At 42.2% G+C, this 19,566-nt stretch overlaps 2 protein-coding genes across 5 annotated transcripts in view; one reads left to right on the top strand and one right to left on the bottom strand.

The window, feature by feature from the left end:
- The window catches only part of mgmt (O-6-methylguanine-DNA methyltransferase), a 101,587-nt gene that overhangs the window by 22,717 nt on the left and 59,304 nt on the right, over window positions 1-19,566 (bottom strand). The gene's annotated exons all lie outside the window — the stretch shown is intronic.
- Window positions 1-19,566, top strand: part of ebf3b (EBF transcription factor 3b) — an 88,292-nt gene that overhangs the window by 48,962 nt on the left and 19,764 nt on the right. For 2 of the 4 annotated variants that reach the window (XM_044136494.1, XM_044136496.1), the window contains exons 7-10: window positions 4,117-4,198; window positions 8,051-8,168; window positions 12,874-13,004; window positions 13,718-13,844. In XM_044136494.1, the coding sequence (XP_043992429.1) occupies window positions 4,117-4,198; window positions 8,051-8,168; window positions 12,874-13,004; window positions 13,718-13,844 (458 nt within the window). Of the gene's footprint in view, window positions 1-4,116; window positions 4,199-8,050; window positions 8,169-12,870; window positions 13,005-13,717; window positions 13,845-19,566 lie in introns of all 4 variants that reach the window. The other 2 variants (XM_044136493.1, XM_044136495.1) reach the window with 1 other exon arrangement.

Here is a 19,566-nt window from a genome sequence, read left to right as displayed (position 1 = left end):
TTTAATAATATTTTTGTAATCACATGGAGGAGAAATTGATGCACGTGATTGATTAGGTGGATGGTCTAAGTGGAAAATGAACAAGAACCTCCTTTTACTTCAATCATCCTAAACATTGGATTTAATAATTTTGCTTCAGAAGCGTTACATTTTCAGAGGTTTGAGGAAAGGTTGAAGATCTTAGGTTATAATATTTATTCTACAGTAATTATTGCATCCCTGCATTGTGGGATTTGTAGTTTTATTACAATAAAAATAACAGTAAAATTCATCAGAGCTGGGGCGTGCTCCGGTGGCGTAGAGGTTAGCACGCCCCACGTTTGGAGGCCCTCAGCCCTCGACGCGGGTTCGATTCCCGGACCCAACGACATTTGCCGCATGTCTTCCCCCCTTTCCTGTCAGCCTACTATGATAAAAAGGGACACTAGAGCCCACAAAAAGGACCCCCTGGTGGGGGGGAAATTAATCAGAGCTAAAAAGAAAGAAATGAAACTAACTTGACTTGACTTTATAAATTTAAAAACAGACAATGCAGCTGAATTAATATGAGCACAGAGACTAATTTTCACTGGCAGTTCTGGGAAGGTTAGCTGGTAGAAAACAAAATGGTAACATTCAAAACAAATTACGTAAAAAAAACCCCCAGCAACAAACAAACAATAAATTAATACAACAAGTATTGAACATGTGACATAAATACATGTAATTAAGCACCTATGGAAAATATGGTCATATTTAAGATGTTTGTGCCGTAAAATGAGGATGAATGAAGCCTTTTCAATAATTTGCAGAAACACTGGAAAAAAGAATGAAAAGGAGAAGACAGCAAGCCTTGGAGATCGATAGATCCTCCTTAATAATACAACATTATCCTTATTTGCCCTCCTCACTCAAATCAAAAGGTTGGACATTTATGCATGAGTGACATCAACCCGGCAATTAAGTTGGCCATTTAAATGAGAGAAGGGCTTCCTCACCTCCTGTGTTTGTTTTTTCCCCCCTCTTCTCTCTTCCTTTTTTTCCCTATTCCCCCCTCTGTTTGATGAGGGGAGAGGGTGAGCTCGAATTAGGGCGATGGGTCTTCCTTTGAGTGTCAGCCTAAAATGATCAGAGTAAAGATAAGAGGGTCTAGCAGCCCTCAAATCAGTCAAAGTGCCAAAGTCGGCCTTTTTCTCCTCAATTACCGGGTCTGTGAAGCCAGGGAGTAGAAGGCGCAGAGCCTGCTGCATTACTAAAGAGACAATCTATTTCCCCTTTGACCAGAGGGAGAGAAATCATTATGGCATGATTAGTAGCTTCGGCAGTGGGCGAGCATGGAGGTACTACAGGAGAACCGTATTAATTGCCTTAGACCGAGGCATGAGCGGGATTGTTTTAACGTTGATTTGAGGACCTGTATGACTAGCTGTCGGAGATAAAAGTCCATGTCAGGTCTTAGTTATACTGGCAGACTTCGGGCGTACAGAATGAGAGGCTTGATGTCAAAAAGAGCTTCTGTGGCTGGCCCAGAAGTCTTTCTCTGTATGCCTGTCGATGTCTTCCTCTTTGTCTTTCTTCACACTTCAGAGTTTTTCCTTTACGCCTCCCATTTTCCCTCCCTCCACTCCCCCCCACGCTCCCCCGCCTTTCCCTTCCCTCGCGTGGACTGCACCCCACCCCTTCCCACACTCCTGTTCTCTCCCTCCTCCAACTGATAGCTGCCTTGGCCGATTATTTCATCCAGTGCAGTCCACTGAGAGCCTCCTCTCTCGGCTTTGGAAGAGCTTTAATTAGCCATGTTAATATCCCCTTCATTGGCCTTAATATCACTCAACACCTTCCTCCATCTCGGCGGCCACCAGGGTCCCCCTGTCCTGTCAGAACAGCTGATTATTGAGAAGGATAGCTTTAATCAAACCTAATTGCAGTTCATTCTTTCCCTCTATCCCCCTTTGCCCTCCATTGCCAACATCTAATGGCAGCGACGACTTGATATCCCATTAAAAAACAATTAAACAACCTCCTTTTGTCTCTGTGCGTGCCAAAACACCAGCACAAACTTCTGTAGATATTTAAGAAGTACAGGAGAGAGAGGGGCCTTGTCTTAATTGCTCTCCTTTCCACCAAGGACCAATTTGCAGAGTACTCATGGAGAATCCTAACCAACTCAAATGTAATGAATGCTATAGTAGTGTGGACGGTGAAAATGAAGCCTCTTTCTTTCTTTCTTTTTTTTTTTTAGGGGAGAAATTGTACTTAATTGCCTTCATAAGATTAAGCATAAAGAGCTTCTTTGTAACAATGTGGACACTCAAACTTTTGGTTGTGCTTAGGGAGGAGCTGCATGGGAAGTGCATTGAAGCATCCAGGATACAAGACCAACTCTGAAAGTGATGCGTTTCTTTTATGAAGTGAATGCCTGGAAAATATATTCTGTCTCCAGCGCTGACATAAATTGTCTCTCAATAGGTGATGCATGTGCATGCACATCCTCACACAAACCCACGGCAGCGCACACGCCCACACACACACGCACACACGCCGCCATACAAATACGTGCATGCCGTATGAGAGGCGACAGACAAATAAAAGTCGTATTTCAGGTCTGCTTTCCGCAGATGTCTGCTGCTCTACATTATGACTCTTCTGGGAAATAAAAACAGGGTCAGGGAATTAGAGTACATAATGGTCATTTTGATGATCAGCCAACAGATGCAACCCGAAAAAACGCAGCGAAAACAATCAAGTGAAACGCACTAATGACAAGTTAGGATTTTTTCATTTTTATTTATTTATTTTTTTTTTTTTTCAGATAGCCACACACTGACAGGCTATCAGCATTCTGGCATGGTTTAAAACATCTTTTATTGATGTCGAAGCCAAAGCGCCTCGGATGTGGAGAGAAAATATTTTCTCACCTCCGCTCACCCTCCTGGGTCCACGGTGGAGCGCAAAAGTATAGAAGTCTATCGAAGAACGCTTCTAAATGACCAGTGCATGTGTTAATGCGGCCAGGGTTAGAAGGGTCATTTCAGACTCTGATTTATGGCCTGGCTGGAATCCCAGTGGGCGAACGCAAAAGTCTTAAGTGTTGTGAAAGCGTCCTCGCAGGACACACAAGTCACTGAATTTAGCTGAATGAAATGGCCACGCAATCTATGGTGCAATCTATGGTAATCCAGTAAGACACGGCGATTCAAAAGCCGAGTCACTTTTACAAAGGCAACAATGGCATTGTATATAGTAATAATGGCGCAATGTGATGAAAAAATAAATACGACTGTGCTGTATTTCTAATTGGAGAAACCGTAGGCGCAATCAGTCGGGATCTGTGGTCGATTTCACTGTTTATTCTGTGTGTATGCTTTTTAACACAATGACTTACAGCTGAGATAATTTCTTGCCGTGCTTTTCCCTTCCTTGTAAATTTTCCCTCCTTAACTATTTTGCGTCGGGGAGGCTACATCTTGATATGTGCGACTCTAAATTTGCTTCCTTATCAATAAATCCAGCGAGAGAAGAGGGCAGCTTATGTGAACTAAACCAAGCCCAGATCTCACTCAGACGTGACATTTGTTCAGAGACGATTAGCCAGGTTGTAATTTGTGGCATAATTGCCTCACCCACCCACAAGTACATGGGTGTGTGTACGCATTAGGTGTGTGTGCCTGTGTGTGTGTGGCATTCTGCGGTCCCAGGAGTGTCCGCCTAATTGCCTGACAGGACTATAAGTTTTGTGGCGCGCTCTCACCTTGTTAGGTCCTTTATCCCTGATGCTCTTCAAACAAGACCTGGTCACAGGTGGGCCTCATTTGCTTCCCTATTGAACAGGGGAACTTTAATTGCACAGGGGGTGTCCTGGGATTAAAGAGGTGGGTGGAATATCAAGTGACTTCCTGTATGTTAGTGGCAGATGGGTGTTGGGGAAGACCTGTGAACTCAGGTGAGATCACAAAGAGGTTGAAGCTCCTGGGTTAGAAAAAAAAAAAGAGATAAAAATGTTGAGATGAATGTGTGAATGCAATCAGGTGTGCCGGGAGAGTTTAATTTAAACATTCTGTCACTTTTTTTCTTCATTCATTTTTAACTTTGGGAACATAACTAATAGTTTTGCTGTTCTCTGTTGCTCTTTTTCAGATTCTTCCTAAAGTTCTTTCTCAAGTGCAATCAGAACTGTCTGAAAAATGCAGGGAATCCACGAGACATGCGCAGATTCCAGGTGACTGAAACCTATTTCACACATACGCTCCATTTCTGTCACTGTCTTTCACTGTCTATCTTCTTCTTTTTTTTGCAGACACACACACACACACACACGCACAGGTGTAGAAATGTGCAGCTACAGCTGCTACTCTGCACTAACTCACCCTGACACAGATTCACATATGAACACATTCTTATTACTGGCACTAAAGGAGGCAAAAAAAAAAAAAAAATAGAGGAAGAAAGAGTGAGGGATTTTGTGTCGTGTGTGCCCTGGACAGAATATTTATTAGGGAATACCATCTGACACAAATAAGGATATAGGATTTAAGAGTGCCATCAATTGTGTTCCTGACAGCTTTCTGAGCCCCGGCGCACAGGGGAGGACGATACAACCACATGTAACAACAGTGTTAACTCAGGATCTGTCTGGCAGAGGAAATGCATACCTTCTTGCGCACTCATATGCGCGGGCACGAACCACATATGGATGCACGCACATAAACGGAGCGCATGTGTTTGCTTTCTTCATGTCCGTCTCTCGATTTTAAGCCACGTGTGCATATGCTTAATGCCAGTCATGCAATTCTAAGTGTAGCCAGCAAAACAAAAAAAGGTACACGAGCACAAAGTGATGTTGGATGTTTCTCTTACCCTATCACTTCTGATCTGTCAGAGAAGTAAAGACGAGCGGTGATTGACCCACTCCTGATCCATTTATCCAACCGTTCATCCATTCTGCCCTGACATTTTCAACACAAACAGCCCACTAGGTCAAGGTGAGACAGCAAGAGTTAGTGTGATTTGTCCTATCAGGGTTTACTACAAACTACAAGAGGACGTCCGTGACTGGCAGCACTATTCAGTGATAGACATATGAGCCGGCATCCTCCAGGAGGAAGCCCAGACATGAAACAGACAAGACAGGGTGTCCCCTCCTGATGTCACCACCATCAGACCTCCCCTGCCTCCTCAAATCTTCCCTCAGGGTGAATGTGGACTGATGCGTGACAGCCACCATGGGTTTTCAGCTTTCTCACATTCTGGTATCAAGAAGTAATTCAAGAACCAACTTTTTTCTTTTTTTTTTTTTTTTTTCTTTTTTGGAAGGTTTTGAAATAATAGAATACTTTTTCCATCGTCGATTATGATGATCATAACAGTTAAGATGCCATTACCCCCTAATGGATTTCCCAGATGTTCCTGCATAGGTATTTCTCTGGCCAAAGTTGTGTATTTTACATGCCTTCGACTCTACTTATTACCCCCCAAAACCAGCTGGAGGCCAGAAAGGGCCCAATCCATCATCCTCTCCTTGGCCCAGCTCTGAACCTGCTCACAAGAATGGAGCTCTTTCACTTCCCCTTCTCCCTCCACCTTCCCTTTACACCCCCACCTTTCTTAACCCCCCCACCACCAAAAAAAAAAAAAAAAGTACCCCCCTAAATTCCAGCGCCACACCGAGGTCACTTACCGGCGAAGCAAAACCTGAGAGGGGCTCTCTGTTTCCGGCTCAGAAAACACTTTGGCCATTCACATGCAGGTTTGCTTGTTTGGAGTGTGGTAGCCAAAAAACAACAACAAAAATAAGCGATATAAAATATGGAGTGTGGTTTGGAATATGATCCTGGTAAAATGTTTGCTGAGTGATGGGGATGGCGTACGGCCTGGCTGTTAATGACTCCGGTAATATTTTAAAAGGAAAGGGCCTACCGTATTCAGAGTTGGTGGAAAAGCTGATCAATATTTCTGAGTTTTAGTCATGATGACAGTTCGGGATGTAGATAAATGAAAATTGTATTCCAGTCAATCTCTCTAAAAGTAGGGCATTAAAAACAAAGGAAGGAGCAGGAAAACTAATGGTAATGCAATATTTCCAAGGAGAACAATCACTTCGACAGGTTTGGCAGTACTTACAAAGGTATGCTCCTCTCTGGGGAGCAGTTGCTCATTTTCTTCATGTATTAATCTATTTACTTAATTATATCCTACATTGCCCAGAACTGCTTTACATTCTGTCACATTAAAACTACAAACTGGAATGCAATTTATTGCAGTTTAACGTGATGGCCCAACACAAGTGCAAACTAGTGAAGAGGAAGCAGAGGGGTGCATAGCTTTTCTTTTTATAAACACATTATCTGAAAGGTTTGGCATGCAGTTTTATTAAGATTAGTACATACTGTGGAAATCCACCTTCTATTCGCCGCAATCCCACCTGCTTTTTGTTAAAGAATTTTCAATAATTTATCTGTGCAAAATAACTCAAACGCCATTATATTGCATGGAAAATTCATCTCAGTATTTTTAATTTGATTTAGGTATAGTCTTTAAGATATTCCTTATAATGAATATGCGTTGATCTAAACCACTTCAGTGTGTCTCTGGCTGCATGTTTAGGGTCACTGAACCTCTGTCCCAGCCTAAAGTCTTCTGCAACCTTTAACAGTCAGTGTTCCCAAATTACTCTATATTTACTTTAATCTATTTCCCATAAACTCTGTCCCACAGCACGATGCTGCCATCAACACCCTGGGGACAACATATCTGTGTTGTGTTCTGGGATGTATGGAGTTTTGATGGGTGAAAAACATGCATCTTTTTCCATCTATTTCCCAAACACAGACTGGGTTTTTGTAGTTTTTCAAATGTAATCCTGTTAGCACCTGATAGACTAGTAAAGCTAATAAGCTTCATAACTGTTTTGATGAAAATAAAGTCAAGGCGGTGTATGAATAGTACAAATATTGGTTGATACATGTGTCTTTCATACTAAGGTTACCATCAGAAGTGCTTTGATACGTGTCCAGTTGTCGAAGTGTGGACTACATGTGATTCATGGAAATGGATGTGCACAATGGACAGACCGCATGGAATTTAGCTGATAAAGTCAATAAATAATTTTAACTCTGAGCCAAATTATGCAGCAAAAACTATATTTAGGAATTACAGATGTAGTTAATAGCTAGTTGTTTATGATTTTGGGTGTGACGTATTTTAGCGACACTAGGCAACTAAGGAATAAAAATAAGTAATACTAATATAATAAGGATTCAGGTGTAATTGTAGAATTTGCAATTTGTGTGGATGTATTTTAAAATGCAACTTTGAATTAAATGATTACTTCAGGTTACAAAAAATGTTAATATAAACATAGATGTAAAAATAATTACTTAAATGAGTACATAAATATTATTTTCTTTTTTCATGAAACAGGATAAAAGCTTCTAAGAGTTTAATAAAACTATATTTCAATGTTTAGCTGTACTTAAAACACTGCAGGTTGAACACCAACAAAAATATACATTGAAATTAATTTGTAACACTGATTTCTTATTGTTAAAAGTGGTTAAAAGCTCATGGGATTGTGGGGCAAACCTTTTTTTGCTGCATTTGAAACATTGTAGCTATAGCTGTTCAAAAACATCCATAGCTGTCTGGAGTTATTATGTAACTCCAAGTAACTCAATCTCAAAGTTTTGTTTGAGAAACAGCAGGATGAATAAAATAATCCACACACCACAATTGAAAAGTTAGTTTCAGTACCTAAATGTCTAGTGGATCTAATTGTGTCATACATACAGCATACCAATATTTACACTAATAGTTTGTACAATGTTCACAATAATAATCCCAAATTAATTTAACATCTAACTGACAGCAAAAACACAAATAATACTTTTTTCTTTTGGTACAATTAGAAATCCTTTCAGGCATTTAGGCGTCAAACCACACTTAGTTTGTGACTGTAATGTAACAAAATGGGAAAAGATTCAAGGCTCCATGTCTTTATCTGTATGCAATCCGTTTTTCAAAGCCTGAATTTTTGTCTTGTATCTTGCTAAACTACATCTTGCTCCTCTCGCAGGTTGTCGTATCGACGACCGTCAACGTGGACGGCCATGTCTTGGCCGTTTCCGACAACATGTTCGTACACAACAATTCCAAGCATGGGCGAAGGGCTCGCAGACTCGACCCTTCAGAAGGTACGCCTCCTTATCTGGAAAATGGTAGGCACATTTTTACATCTTATAATTTGCTACGCTGCTTTTTTCCCTATTAGTTTTTTTTTTCCTTTTTCCATTTTTCAAATCACACACCTATAGCTCCTTTTACATCCGTAGAATCAATAGTTCCTCCATCATCTTTTTTATTTTTATTTTTTTCACTTTTTGAGTTGCTTCTGGCTTCCATCCGAACTTCTGTTATGCATTGACGGGAAATACTATGCATTAGTTTTTATCATTCTTGCACTGCGAATGACAACTAATTCAAAAATGTTATGCTACTTCTACTCTGGTAATGCACCTACATTTGTCCTAAAAGCCACAGTGAAACATGATCAAATTGCTGAAGAATTTGGCTGTAAGGTCAATTTCCTGCCGTTGGAGTTCTGCAGATTTAGCTGAGAGAGTCGAAACAGGGGGAGGAAGGAGAAAGACAGAAAGAGGGAAGGGGGGGGAGAGGGAGTTCGACTGATTCTGTGTGTGTGTGTGTGTGGGTGGGTGGGTGCATGGAGGGGTGGGGTGGCCTATGAGCAAAACAGAACTTACTGTTTTTCTTCCAACTGATTCCATATGATAGACTGATTGCCTTCTCAGCCAAAAGGGAGAAAAGAAGGACCACCAAACCATGGGAAATCCGAAAAGTAAAATGTGCTATGTGTAACCTTTCGACCCCCCTGGCCTTGGCTTACAGAAAGCAGCTAACCCACAGCTGAAATATTGTTAAAAAAAGAAGGGGAAACCTGACTTTTGTGCGATTGCTTAGATTTAAATTGTGAGGGCCAATTAAGGCAAGGCAAACAGTTTATATATGCCACGAACTAAAAACAAACTTCTCTGCACATTAATGGGCATTAATGGTTCTGTCACCAAAAGCAAATGTAATGTTTAATACAACAACGATGAATACAAAAGAAAAAAAAAAAGAACAACAACAAAAAAAAACAACATAGCAGACAATTAATATATCTCGGTGCTCTGTAGTCCTAGTGGGGGAAAAAGCTAATCTATTTGTTTTTGTCTTTATTAATGACTCCTCTACTGGAGAACAAAATCAAATAATTAAAGTCCTGCCCGGAGCACCAAAGTCATTATGTTCGCTGACGTTCTGTTTGTGTGTTTCACATTTATGACACGATAGGTGTGGATCGCCTAGCAACCAGTTTCTTAATGAGGAGAGCAATTAAAGAGGTTGAGCCCTTGCCTCCGTGTTCCCCTTCTCCCATGAGACCTTCTGTGTGTTGTGCGTGGTGTTTGTGTGTGTGTGTGGGCGTGTGCGGGCGTGTGCGTGTGTGTGTGGGTTCTTTACAGGTTACCCCAACCCATCCTTTATTCTCCTCTTCACCGCACTCTTCAAAGCAGCAGAGTGACGCCCCGTAAAGCAAGAAAAGAAGCAATTGTCAACCGCCCAGTTGAACATGTCTTTGTCTAATAACTTTAATACACCTTCCCTCTTCTTTAGAAGTTGAGATCTGTTTTTTTTTTTTTTTTTTTTTTCTTTTTTTCCCTCCCAGGCTCAGCTCTACAACAAACTAATTTATCATGCATCAACAGCGATGGCTCACTTTGTTTTGGGTCACCTTTAACAAACAGAGATGTGGCACGGGAGGAGAGGGAAAAAAAAAAGAAAAGAAAAGAGAGAGGCGGTTTTATGAAATGTAACTCCAGCCATGTCCTTCGCAGCGGCTCTGACAACTCGAAGGCAAACAGTCAGACAGCGTGCTTTAAATTAGCAACACATTCTTCCTCTGGAGTTCACAGGGCGAGAGGCTTTCAGCCTTTGTGGCTGTCTGACTGGCTGGAACAGGGAGGCATCCTTTCCGAGCGCAGCTCAGGCTCAAGAAGTGCTGCCCCCTATTGGCACTCAGAGGGGATCGCACCCAGATGACAGTCTGAATCTCGCCATGTGACATTTTTGTTCACTTGTGTGCTCTGTCACACAACAAGCATATTATGCATTCAGACATGAATGTGCTTTGAGGCCGCCTGTCACTCAAACATGTATGGATTCAGGCTCAAAGGTGCATAAACATGCTCACAAATAGCTGAGTCTTTCACACACATCACCCCCCTCCCACCCTCACCTCCAACACACCAAATAGAGAAATGCTCTCACTCACTCACCCACACACGCATACACACACAACCATAGACATACACTCATGCGCGCACGTTCCTTAGCTCAGTTTCACCATTATAGAGCCCCAGACAATATAGGAGACTTAGCATAGGGCCTGCAGCGCCTGACTCATTTGCATGCCAAGTGGCTGTAATGCTGTTAGGGTTTATGCAATAAAGACAAGCGAATCCAGACCGCCGGGCCTAAGAGGACGAAAAAAGAAGGGAAAAGAGGATGGGAGGAAAAGGAATAAGCAAAGGAGAGAGACTGAGGGTGAGACAGCGAGAAAGAGAGACAGAAGAGAGAGTCAAAGGGAACAGATGGCCCAGGGAGAGGTAAAAGGTATAATCCCATCAGCTGCACTATCAACCGACCATCTGGACATCCCACAGCACAATTACAACACATTTCAGCAGGCAGAACAAAGGACGGCTTCACAGGGCCACATCAGACCTGTTTGAGTGTCACAAAACCAGAGCCAGAAGCTCCTCCGCTCAGATCTCGAATCGGCTTTGACCTCCTCCACGGCTAACGCTAAACTGAGAACAAGAAAAAAAAAAAGTTGAAAATGGGTAGCAAAGTTGCAGCACGTGGTTGTTTAAAAACAGAAAATTATTTAGATTCAATTTAAGGTGATAACTGGCCCTTGATTTGTTTTACTTTCGATCCTAAAGTTTGTAAAGACTTAGTGAAGCAGCAGAACATTGCAAACTCCTCCGTCCACTTCAACTGATGTCTATCATCTGCCGGGGTGGGGGGGCACACTGTGCGTGTCTGTCATCAGATCGCCTGTGCTGACTGTGTAATCCACTTTGCCACGGTCCCCATTCAGCACATGCTCCCCGCTCTGACTGTGCATTGAGACATATGCAAATTTTCAGGCAGAAGGGTGGACGGCTTAGGGCCTCAGTCACTGCCTCTCCATGAGTCCTTCTGCGCGTGGGAGTGAGGCGTGGGGCTGGGGGTATATGGATGCAGAGAGGGGTGTGATAGATGGGATTTCCGAGGTGGTGTTTGTCTATTCTCGTGTGCGTGTGTGTGCGTGTGCGTAACTAAGCGCAGGCCGTCATAGGTTTCAGGCAGCAGCTGCCCCCCCCCCCCCACGTCCCCACCCAACAGTCACCATCACCATCAGGCACCCTTCTAGCCCCCCTCCTCCTTCCTGCCCCTCCTTCCCTCTCTTCGTTCTCTCTCATCCCAAAGTCAATTTGTTTACAGTAATTTTGAAGGGTGAATTATTTGCTGTAATCGTCCGCACTGATGAAGGTCAGGCCCTCAGAGGGGGCCCCGGCATGCCCATGGAGGGTTGGTCCTCTTTCAGACGCTCCGCTTCGCAATTAAGGAAAGCAAATGTCACTCCTCCAGGCCTCACAAATGAAAATCTGTACGAGGTGATTAGCATGAAGTCAACAGCGCCTGTTAAAGTCAGATTCCCTGTAGTACCAATGTGTGTGTGCGCACTTTACGGGCAGAGAAAGAGAGAGCAAACATGACCTGAACAGACCCAACAGTAAGGCAAACAAAGGGAGATGTCTTGTCTGAGGTGATCCATACAACAATGGCTGACTGTGATTTACTTACTGGATGGAGGGGATAAAGGAGGATAGAAGTGTGCTTGCAGTGGGAGGAGAGTAAGAAAAAAAAAAAAAAAGAAGAACAGAAGGAGAACTTGCAGGAATAGTTGCACGCATTTTGAGGAGCGGGAAAACATGCGCATTTCACGCCATATTATAAGATATTGATGAAAATAGATTAAATTTGATATTGCTATTTTATGGCAAGCTGTCATGCTATTTCTGTTGTAAACATGGTGTTTTGCCGAACGCCATATTAAGGCAATGCATCAAGTGACAGCGAAAGTGAAGCATAAGATCACTCAAATTAGATTATAATAACAACTCCCACTGTTGATGAATGGCGGAGCTGCACAGCAGAAGTCATGCCAGATGAAAAGCATTGTAATAAACAATGTGAAATGGATTGAATCGATCACAAAAAGAAAACAAAAAAAAAATAAAATCTCATACTGAATAATTCATGAGCGCATTTCACGATATGAAACCTGAAACTACACGCAGTGTGCCTTCACTGTATTGTAGAACAAAGGTAATGAAATAACATGAAGCAGCAAAGCTTTAGCTTGTCATTTCCACTTCTTGACTCATTTAAGATGTGTTCAGCTTTAAAATTTTACTGTACATGTCCGTGCATGCTTAATCAATTCTGATGGCTACATTTGCCCTGACACATAATTTGCTCCATCAAATCATTTTCCTGGGGAGCCTGGGCGTTTAGCCTTTGTGAAGTGGACCATTTGAAGGGTCTGCTTAACTACACCACTCCACCGGGCTGATAAATGATTTTGATTCTCGTGCCTTAAAGGACAAATCCATCATTTTTTTTTTTTTTTTTTCTGGGGGCAATTTCCATTATATGTCTTTGTGGGAAAAGACACGCAGGGCTGAACGTAGAGGTGATTCAGTAACGTGTCTGAGAGAAAAGAGACATGTGCTGGAGTGTCAAAGCCTGGGTGCTGAATTTGCTCTTCTCTTTGTCTTGGATAAGCAGCCACCCCATGCATCAAGGCTATCAGCCCCAGTGAGGGATGGACCACTGGAGGAGCCACCGTCATCATCATCGGGGACAACTTTTTCGATGGTCTTCAAGTCGTGTTTGGCACTATGCTTGTATGGAGTGAGGTACGATAAAACATTTGTTAAAAAAAATACTTCAGGATTTGTTCTCATCAGTCAGTCTTGGATGGTGAAACTGGTCTGAAAGCAGGCTTTCAAACTGGATTATACAAACATAAGTTTAGCACAGCAGTGGTGATTATTTACATAGCTGTAAAAAGTGGTACGCCTCCAATAGTCCTCTGCTGAGAAATGTACTGAGAAACAGCAGGTAAAACTAAACTTGCTTAAAATTAATCAAACAATGGTTTGTCAAAAACAAAGTAATATATTTTACTTTTTCCACCACTTCACTTTTAAATCATTTACTTTGATGGAAAGTTTTGTTGAACATGTTCTGTTCTTAGTAAATGTTTCGAACAGGAAGATCATTTTTGGTGCACCACCTTCTACCTCCATGTAAAAAAAAAATCAAAAAAAAAAATCATAAGCCTTTTGTGTGAAATAAACACCAAATGCAATTATGGAAATGATTTCAAGGTTCATGAAATAACATCTGCATGAACAGCTTTGAGATTGGAGTAATTTCGGACTAGCAGTTGGCTTCACCTTCCAGGATCAACTCATGTGGATTTGTGTTAATTGACGCCAATATATATTTTAACCTTGCGGCCTGAATGGCTTTCCCTCTTGCATGGAAATTATTATGTTCTCAAACGTCGATTGTTTGTTTTTTGTCGGTAACTCGTGATTTCCTTTCGTTTTTCTCTGTAATCTAGCTGATAACTCCCCACGCCATCCGTGTTCAGACTCCCCCTCGGCACATCCCCGGCGTTGTGGAAGTCACGCTGTCCTACAAGTCCAAGCAGTTCTGCAAAGGTGCCCCTGGGAGATTTGTCTACACTGGTGAGTCAGAACCTTCTGTTCCTGTTTTTCTTTGTATTGTCCAATCTTTTACTCTACTCTATCTCCCTTCTGTCATTGGGGTGGAGACCTCAACTATCTATCCTAGACAATAATAAAGAGATGTGGCACACAAGCTTTTCTGGCCGGCTTGTCTCTTGTTTTTAAAGCCTTTCCAAAAATGATTTTGACTGATTTTGGATTTCTCCTTAAGAACTATTATATAAGAAGATAAAAGAGATATAATCAAGATTTTTTTTTTCTTGTTCTTCTGCCATGAGCAGTTGAGATTTTTCAAGAGCAAATGTTAACAAAGCAAATGTTTATGAAAGAGCATGTTAACGGTGTTTTGATATTATTTTAAAGGCAAAGAGATTACAGAGTTGACATTTTGAACTTACATTAGCATGATTCCTCAAAGTTCCCTTTAAAAACCTCGCTGATATTGTACACAGCTAACGCAGTCTTCTCAAAATCCAAACTTGTCAAGCAATCTAGAGCCAATTTCTCTGCTCTTGTTAAGTGATCTGGTTCGATGAATGTTAAGTAACCGCGATCCGGTGAGGTATCATGCCAAATTACAGTCAAAACCCTTCAAGATAAATCTTTCTCCCAATCGTTTATATCTGCCATTAAGTATAACAGATTATGTTTTAGCGCAATTTGCTGAATTTATAAGTCAAGCGTGGTTTCATTTTTTATGAATCAAATAAGAACGTCTATAACTAGGTTAAGTGAATGAGTGTGTCTGAAGTTATTCTCATGTGTGATCAGCATGAATTTGAAAGAGAAAGTGTGGGAAGAGAGGGTGAGAGAAAGAGGGAGCGTGTGTGTGTCACACCGCGAGTAAAAGATCTGATTATCTTGGCTAACAGAAGGAAGTGGTGGTCTTATCTGTCATCATTGGTGAGTAGACAGAGGTTGTGAGGGTCAGAGCCTGTCTGACCTGGAAGCCTCTGTCTGTTCCAACTCTGGTGGGCAGAATGAAATGACCCCTCCTTCCCTCTCAGCACTCCTGAGCCTTAAGCAAAGCTCTGGCCTTGAGCACAGCAAGGCCAAAGCTGGGGGCCCCCCAACCCCCTCTCCCACCCCCCAACAAAAAAAAAAAAATCCCAATCCAGACCTTTCCATCCTGCAGCAGCTGTTTCTCATCAAGTCCCCCTTGCTCTCCCTGATGCCCCAAAACTACCACTCCCCCCCCAGCCTCAGAAACAGCCGTTGGTCCCCTTCTCCTCCAACCGTGCAGTCTGGCCCAGCTCTCCTGCGTTTAACCTCCCTAGCAGGAGTGGAGCAGAGGCCAACAAGACACCGGGATAATGAAACAGGAGTGTAGTATGACTGCATAAGTGTATGTGTATGTCTGAAAGTGAATGAAAGTGGGGGAGAAAGTGTGAGTGCAAAAGAGTCTTTGTGTGCAGGTGTGTGTGTGTGTGTGTGTGTTACTAAACAGCCCTGAGAAGGTGTATAAGTTAAGACATTAATGGCTTCTATAGCACCCTAGTGAAAGTGCCAGGTCCCTTAAGAACAGACCCCATTAGTCACAGAGGCTAAGCGGATTGGGATGATTACCATCAGGTTTTACTGGAGAAATGTGTCCCCTTCCCTCTATCTTTGTTGATTTTTCTCCCCCCATTCTTCCACTCCGTCTTGCCTGGCTCCTTCTCACTTCCAGTTAGTATTAGGATACAATTACCCCTGGAGGCAATGGTGGTGCAATTGATTAGTGTGGTGAATTAAAAGCGAAAGTCACCAACAGACAGGTCCAACTCCTTTGCTTCCGTACTCCCGCAGTGGCTCGCTGTGATTGTGCGATGGTGGAGGGTGAAGCTTGAGCGAACGAAACCGTTAAAAGGCAGGGAAATGGCAGAATTAGGTGCCGCTGATTCCATATGTACAGTAATTGCGAGATGAAAAGAATGTTAGCTACTCATCTCGGAGATTAAAAAGCGAATTGAGTGCGGGGAGATTGGATTGTGTCTTTAAAAATGAAACAGCTCATTTTAAAACCACAGTTTTTCTTTGTCTTTCACAGCACTTGAACAAATGGCCTTGACACAGAAATAGATCGGAGTTACACGAGCGGGGAAAGTGAGTGCGGTGAAACGGCGCTGTCGAATAGGCGCCAAACATCACCGTAGAGCAACACGTGTATATCAAAAAGCCTAGCTATCAAAGCTTTTTGGCTTCAGAACATGACTGTGTTGTTTTTATGTGTTTTTTTTTCCTTTCATGTTGATTCCTCTTTCCCCACCGTCCTAATTGTGGAGATTTAACTCAGTCAATTTAAGAAATTATCACAAATTACCAAGAGTCAACTCAGAGGAGACTGCAGTCAATTGGAACAGCGGAGGGACACGTCCTCAGTCAGGTTAGCACCCTGGATCAGCTCCAAAACTCACAATCCTTTCTCGGAAAGAGAGGATCCTGTAGCATATGTCAAATAATCCTGTCGGCATTGACTATTGAATGTTTAAAACACTAATGAGACAAACAGACAGACCATATAAAACTTAACTAAGCTGTAGCTGACTGCTTCAAGGAACCTATTTATGTTCTTTAATTGACACTTTTTTAAAGGAGTGAGAAGCTATTTTTGTTTGTTTTGCAGCCTTCTAAAAGAGCCTTGTCCCCTGGAGCTTACATGCCTGTCCTCTGTCTAATCCATGTATTGGTTATCCATTGGTCAGGACAGAAGTGGTGGAACCAGCTGTCAGCAAGGTTGTGGAAAATCAAAAGGAGAAAGTTACGGCTGCACCTGAGTCGATATTTTATTTTATTTTACGCTTTATTAGGCAAGAAAAACAGCGATGAAATGGGTTTAATCAAATATCTTAAACAACGAGTCCAAATTTTAAGCCTCATTTGTTGCCTCCCAACCCTTTTACTGCATACTTATAGAGCTGTGTGAAGGAGTAAATCATAAATAAAAATTTGACTGTACAATTCTTCCAATTTAAACTCCTAATTGCATCAGAGCCATTGTTGTATATATATATATATTTTTTTTTCTCAGCCAAGTTTCCATGGAGAAATCCCCTCCAGGGCCAGCGATGATGCAGGCCTGTGGTAATATGGTTCTGCAAGCAGTCCTAACACACTCAGCCGCTATTTATCCTAATCAGTGACATCCACATAACCAGGATTGCTTAAAATGAACCCCTTCCGCGCCCCAGAAAACGCACATTTACCGGGACCCCATTTGTCATGGGTAAATTGAGGGTCAGTAAACTTCGCCTGTATCCTCCAGTGGGGATCCAGGACATGCATCATAACGTTAGGAGAGAATGATTGGCGAAGGCGAGCTGTCACATATTTGTCAGGGGGAAGGGAACATTATTTGCTAATTTCCCAAGCTGGGCACTGACAGGGTGCTTCGTCTTCAGACCTTTGGTGACCAGCATGGCTTCCCGGCTATTAGTACAAGTCAAGTGTTTTTTCTTTTTTCTCTCCTCCCACTGTAAAGAGGCAGTAATAAGAGCCTTTCGTTCGACCTCACAAGACTGCAGCACACTGGGTGAAGGATTTTGGATGAAGCAGATGCCCCCCATACAGAGAGCTGCTCTTGCCAGGCCTTAGTTGTGGCCAGACAGCCTTGAGGGCTGATGGATCACAAACTTTCCTCGTCAAGGTGACGCTATCGACTCCACTGCACCAAAATCTGACAAAATGGGTATGAGGCAGTCATTCATCAACATAAGGACAAAGGGGTCATGTGTGCTTCACTCAATACTGTTGGAGATCAAGAAATGTCAACCCTGTGAGGGAATAAAAAAGGAAGCGGTTTAGAGTGCTGAAGTGGGTTCTCTATATAGATAAAATGCTTTTCCGAAGTATTCATACCTCGTTAACTTTATTTTTCCATTTTGTCACAAAGCAACCACAAACCTTGTTGTGTTCAATTGGAATTTGTATGTGATAGACCAACAGAAAACAGCACAAAATGTTGAGGTGGAAAAGAAACACATTGTTTTCAAAGTACTTTTGAATAAGTAATCTGTTAAGATTTAAAACAGGGTTAGGTTAAAATATCATCATATGAACATAGAAGGATTATTGTAGAACTACATGGACTTCCACCTAAATTCAAAGGCTGGGCAAGTCGAAATTTAATTATTACGGCAGCCAAAAGGCCCGAGGTATCACTAGAGGAGCTGCAAAAGCAAACAGCTCACGTTGGAGATTCTGTGGACAGGTTAAATATAAGTCGAGTCACAGACACATAAAAGACTTGTAGCTGTAATATGAGAGACATGTCATTCAAAGCATTGAATCAAAGGTATAAATACAGAGCTACAAAACACTTTTATTTATAAAAAGAAAATAATCCTATGAAATCTTTGGTTGTAACCTGCCAAAAGATTAAACAAATATATGGGTATGAATACTTTTGCAAGGCAAAGCACGCACTAAATGTTTTAAATTTATTAAGCCAAACAAAAAAACAAAAAAAAATATGCATAGGCATTGGATTTTCCAGCATCTTAGCAAATAGCCCTTTTTACTCCAAAGCTATAAATAGTGGTATCCAAAAATCAAACACTTCCTGCTCCACTCATGGAAGGCGGAACAAAATGCAGCGCCATTCTTGACCCTCCTCTCGCCTGAAAAAATTAAATAAACAACCAAAGACATCTTTATCGGCACACATCAGACAGGGTCCTGTGCCGTCCAGCTGGTGAATTGAGCCTATCCTCTCCGCCCTGCCGGCACTTTGAAGTCCCAGACTTACAAGCTGATTAGATGGAGAGCTTCCTTTTCATTTCCTGTCCTGCAGGGCTGGGTTTGGTACTTCACTAGCGAATGGTCAGTGACGGGGTGTGGCCTACTGAGAGATATGTTATAATCAAAGGCATTCAAGGAGGTATGTAAACAGATCGGCTTCTGAGGAGGACCTGCAAACACACAAAATACTTCATACTTCATTTGTGTATTTAGAATCTGCTCCACGCAGGGTTTTGGAACCTTCCCCCAAAGCCTATTTTTAAGACGAAAGTCAGCGCAGGAGCGAGAAAGGATGACACAGGCATTTATAAATGTCATCTCTGCAGTGAAATGGGTTGTAACCAGTTGGCACAACAGTTTTAGCATGTGTCAAGGCGTGTTATCCACTAGCCATCGCCATACCTGCCTGTCTTATTACAACTGCTGGTATTTAGCGCGGGCTCCACAGGAGTGGAGCAGACACTCATTGCCAAGTGAGATGGGCCTGGGCTTGAAGGCCTTGTGAGCTTGTGTGCATCGCGACAAGGTTCCACAGAGGAAGGTCCTTGTGTCCAATTAGAGGGCTGACGTGACACGTGCTCACACTCCCCCACTGTCAGGCAGCTTGTCAGGTAAGCTTTGAGAAGCACACTGTGGCATTATTCCACAGCGTGTTATCAGCAAGTGACCTGTGAAATCCAGCTTCAGGAAATTGATTGAAATAAGTACTCGCAGTTGAGCGTGTATTTTCACCCATTACTTGTTTCTGAAAGTGGTTATTTTTCAGGAGCGGGAATAAAAAAAAAATGAAGGTTTTATTGTGCTTTTTCCGCCAATAAAGAAGGTATGCATTGATTTATTTTTAATTGGGCCCACCTTTTTGTTTAACTGTTAGCAGTTTGTTTAGTAAGGGAAAGTCGTCACCAAGTCGCAGCATTAGTCTTCTGCCACAGGACAAACAGGCAGAAATGTGTTCTGTTCTCCTTTCACCGCCTACACTTCTTGCCCCATTTTCAGGCATGAT

Source organism: Gambusia affinis, linkage group LG13 (genome assembly GCF_019740435.1).
Source record: "Gambusia affinis linkage group LG13, SWU_Gaff_1.0, whole genome shotgun sequence".
Lineage (NCBI taxonomy): Eukaryota > Metazoa > Chordata > Actinopteri > Cyprinodontiformes > Poeciliidae > Gambusia > Gambusia affinis.
This window is presented reverse-complemented; position numbering and strand designations above follow the sequence as displayed.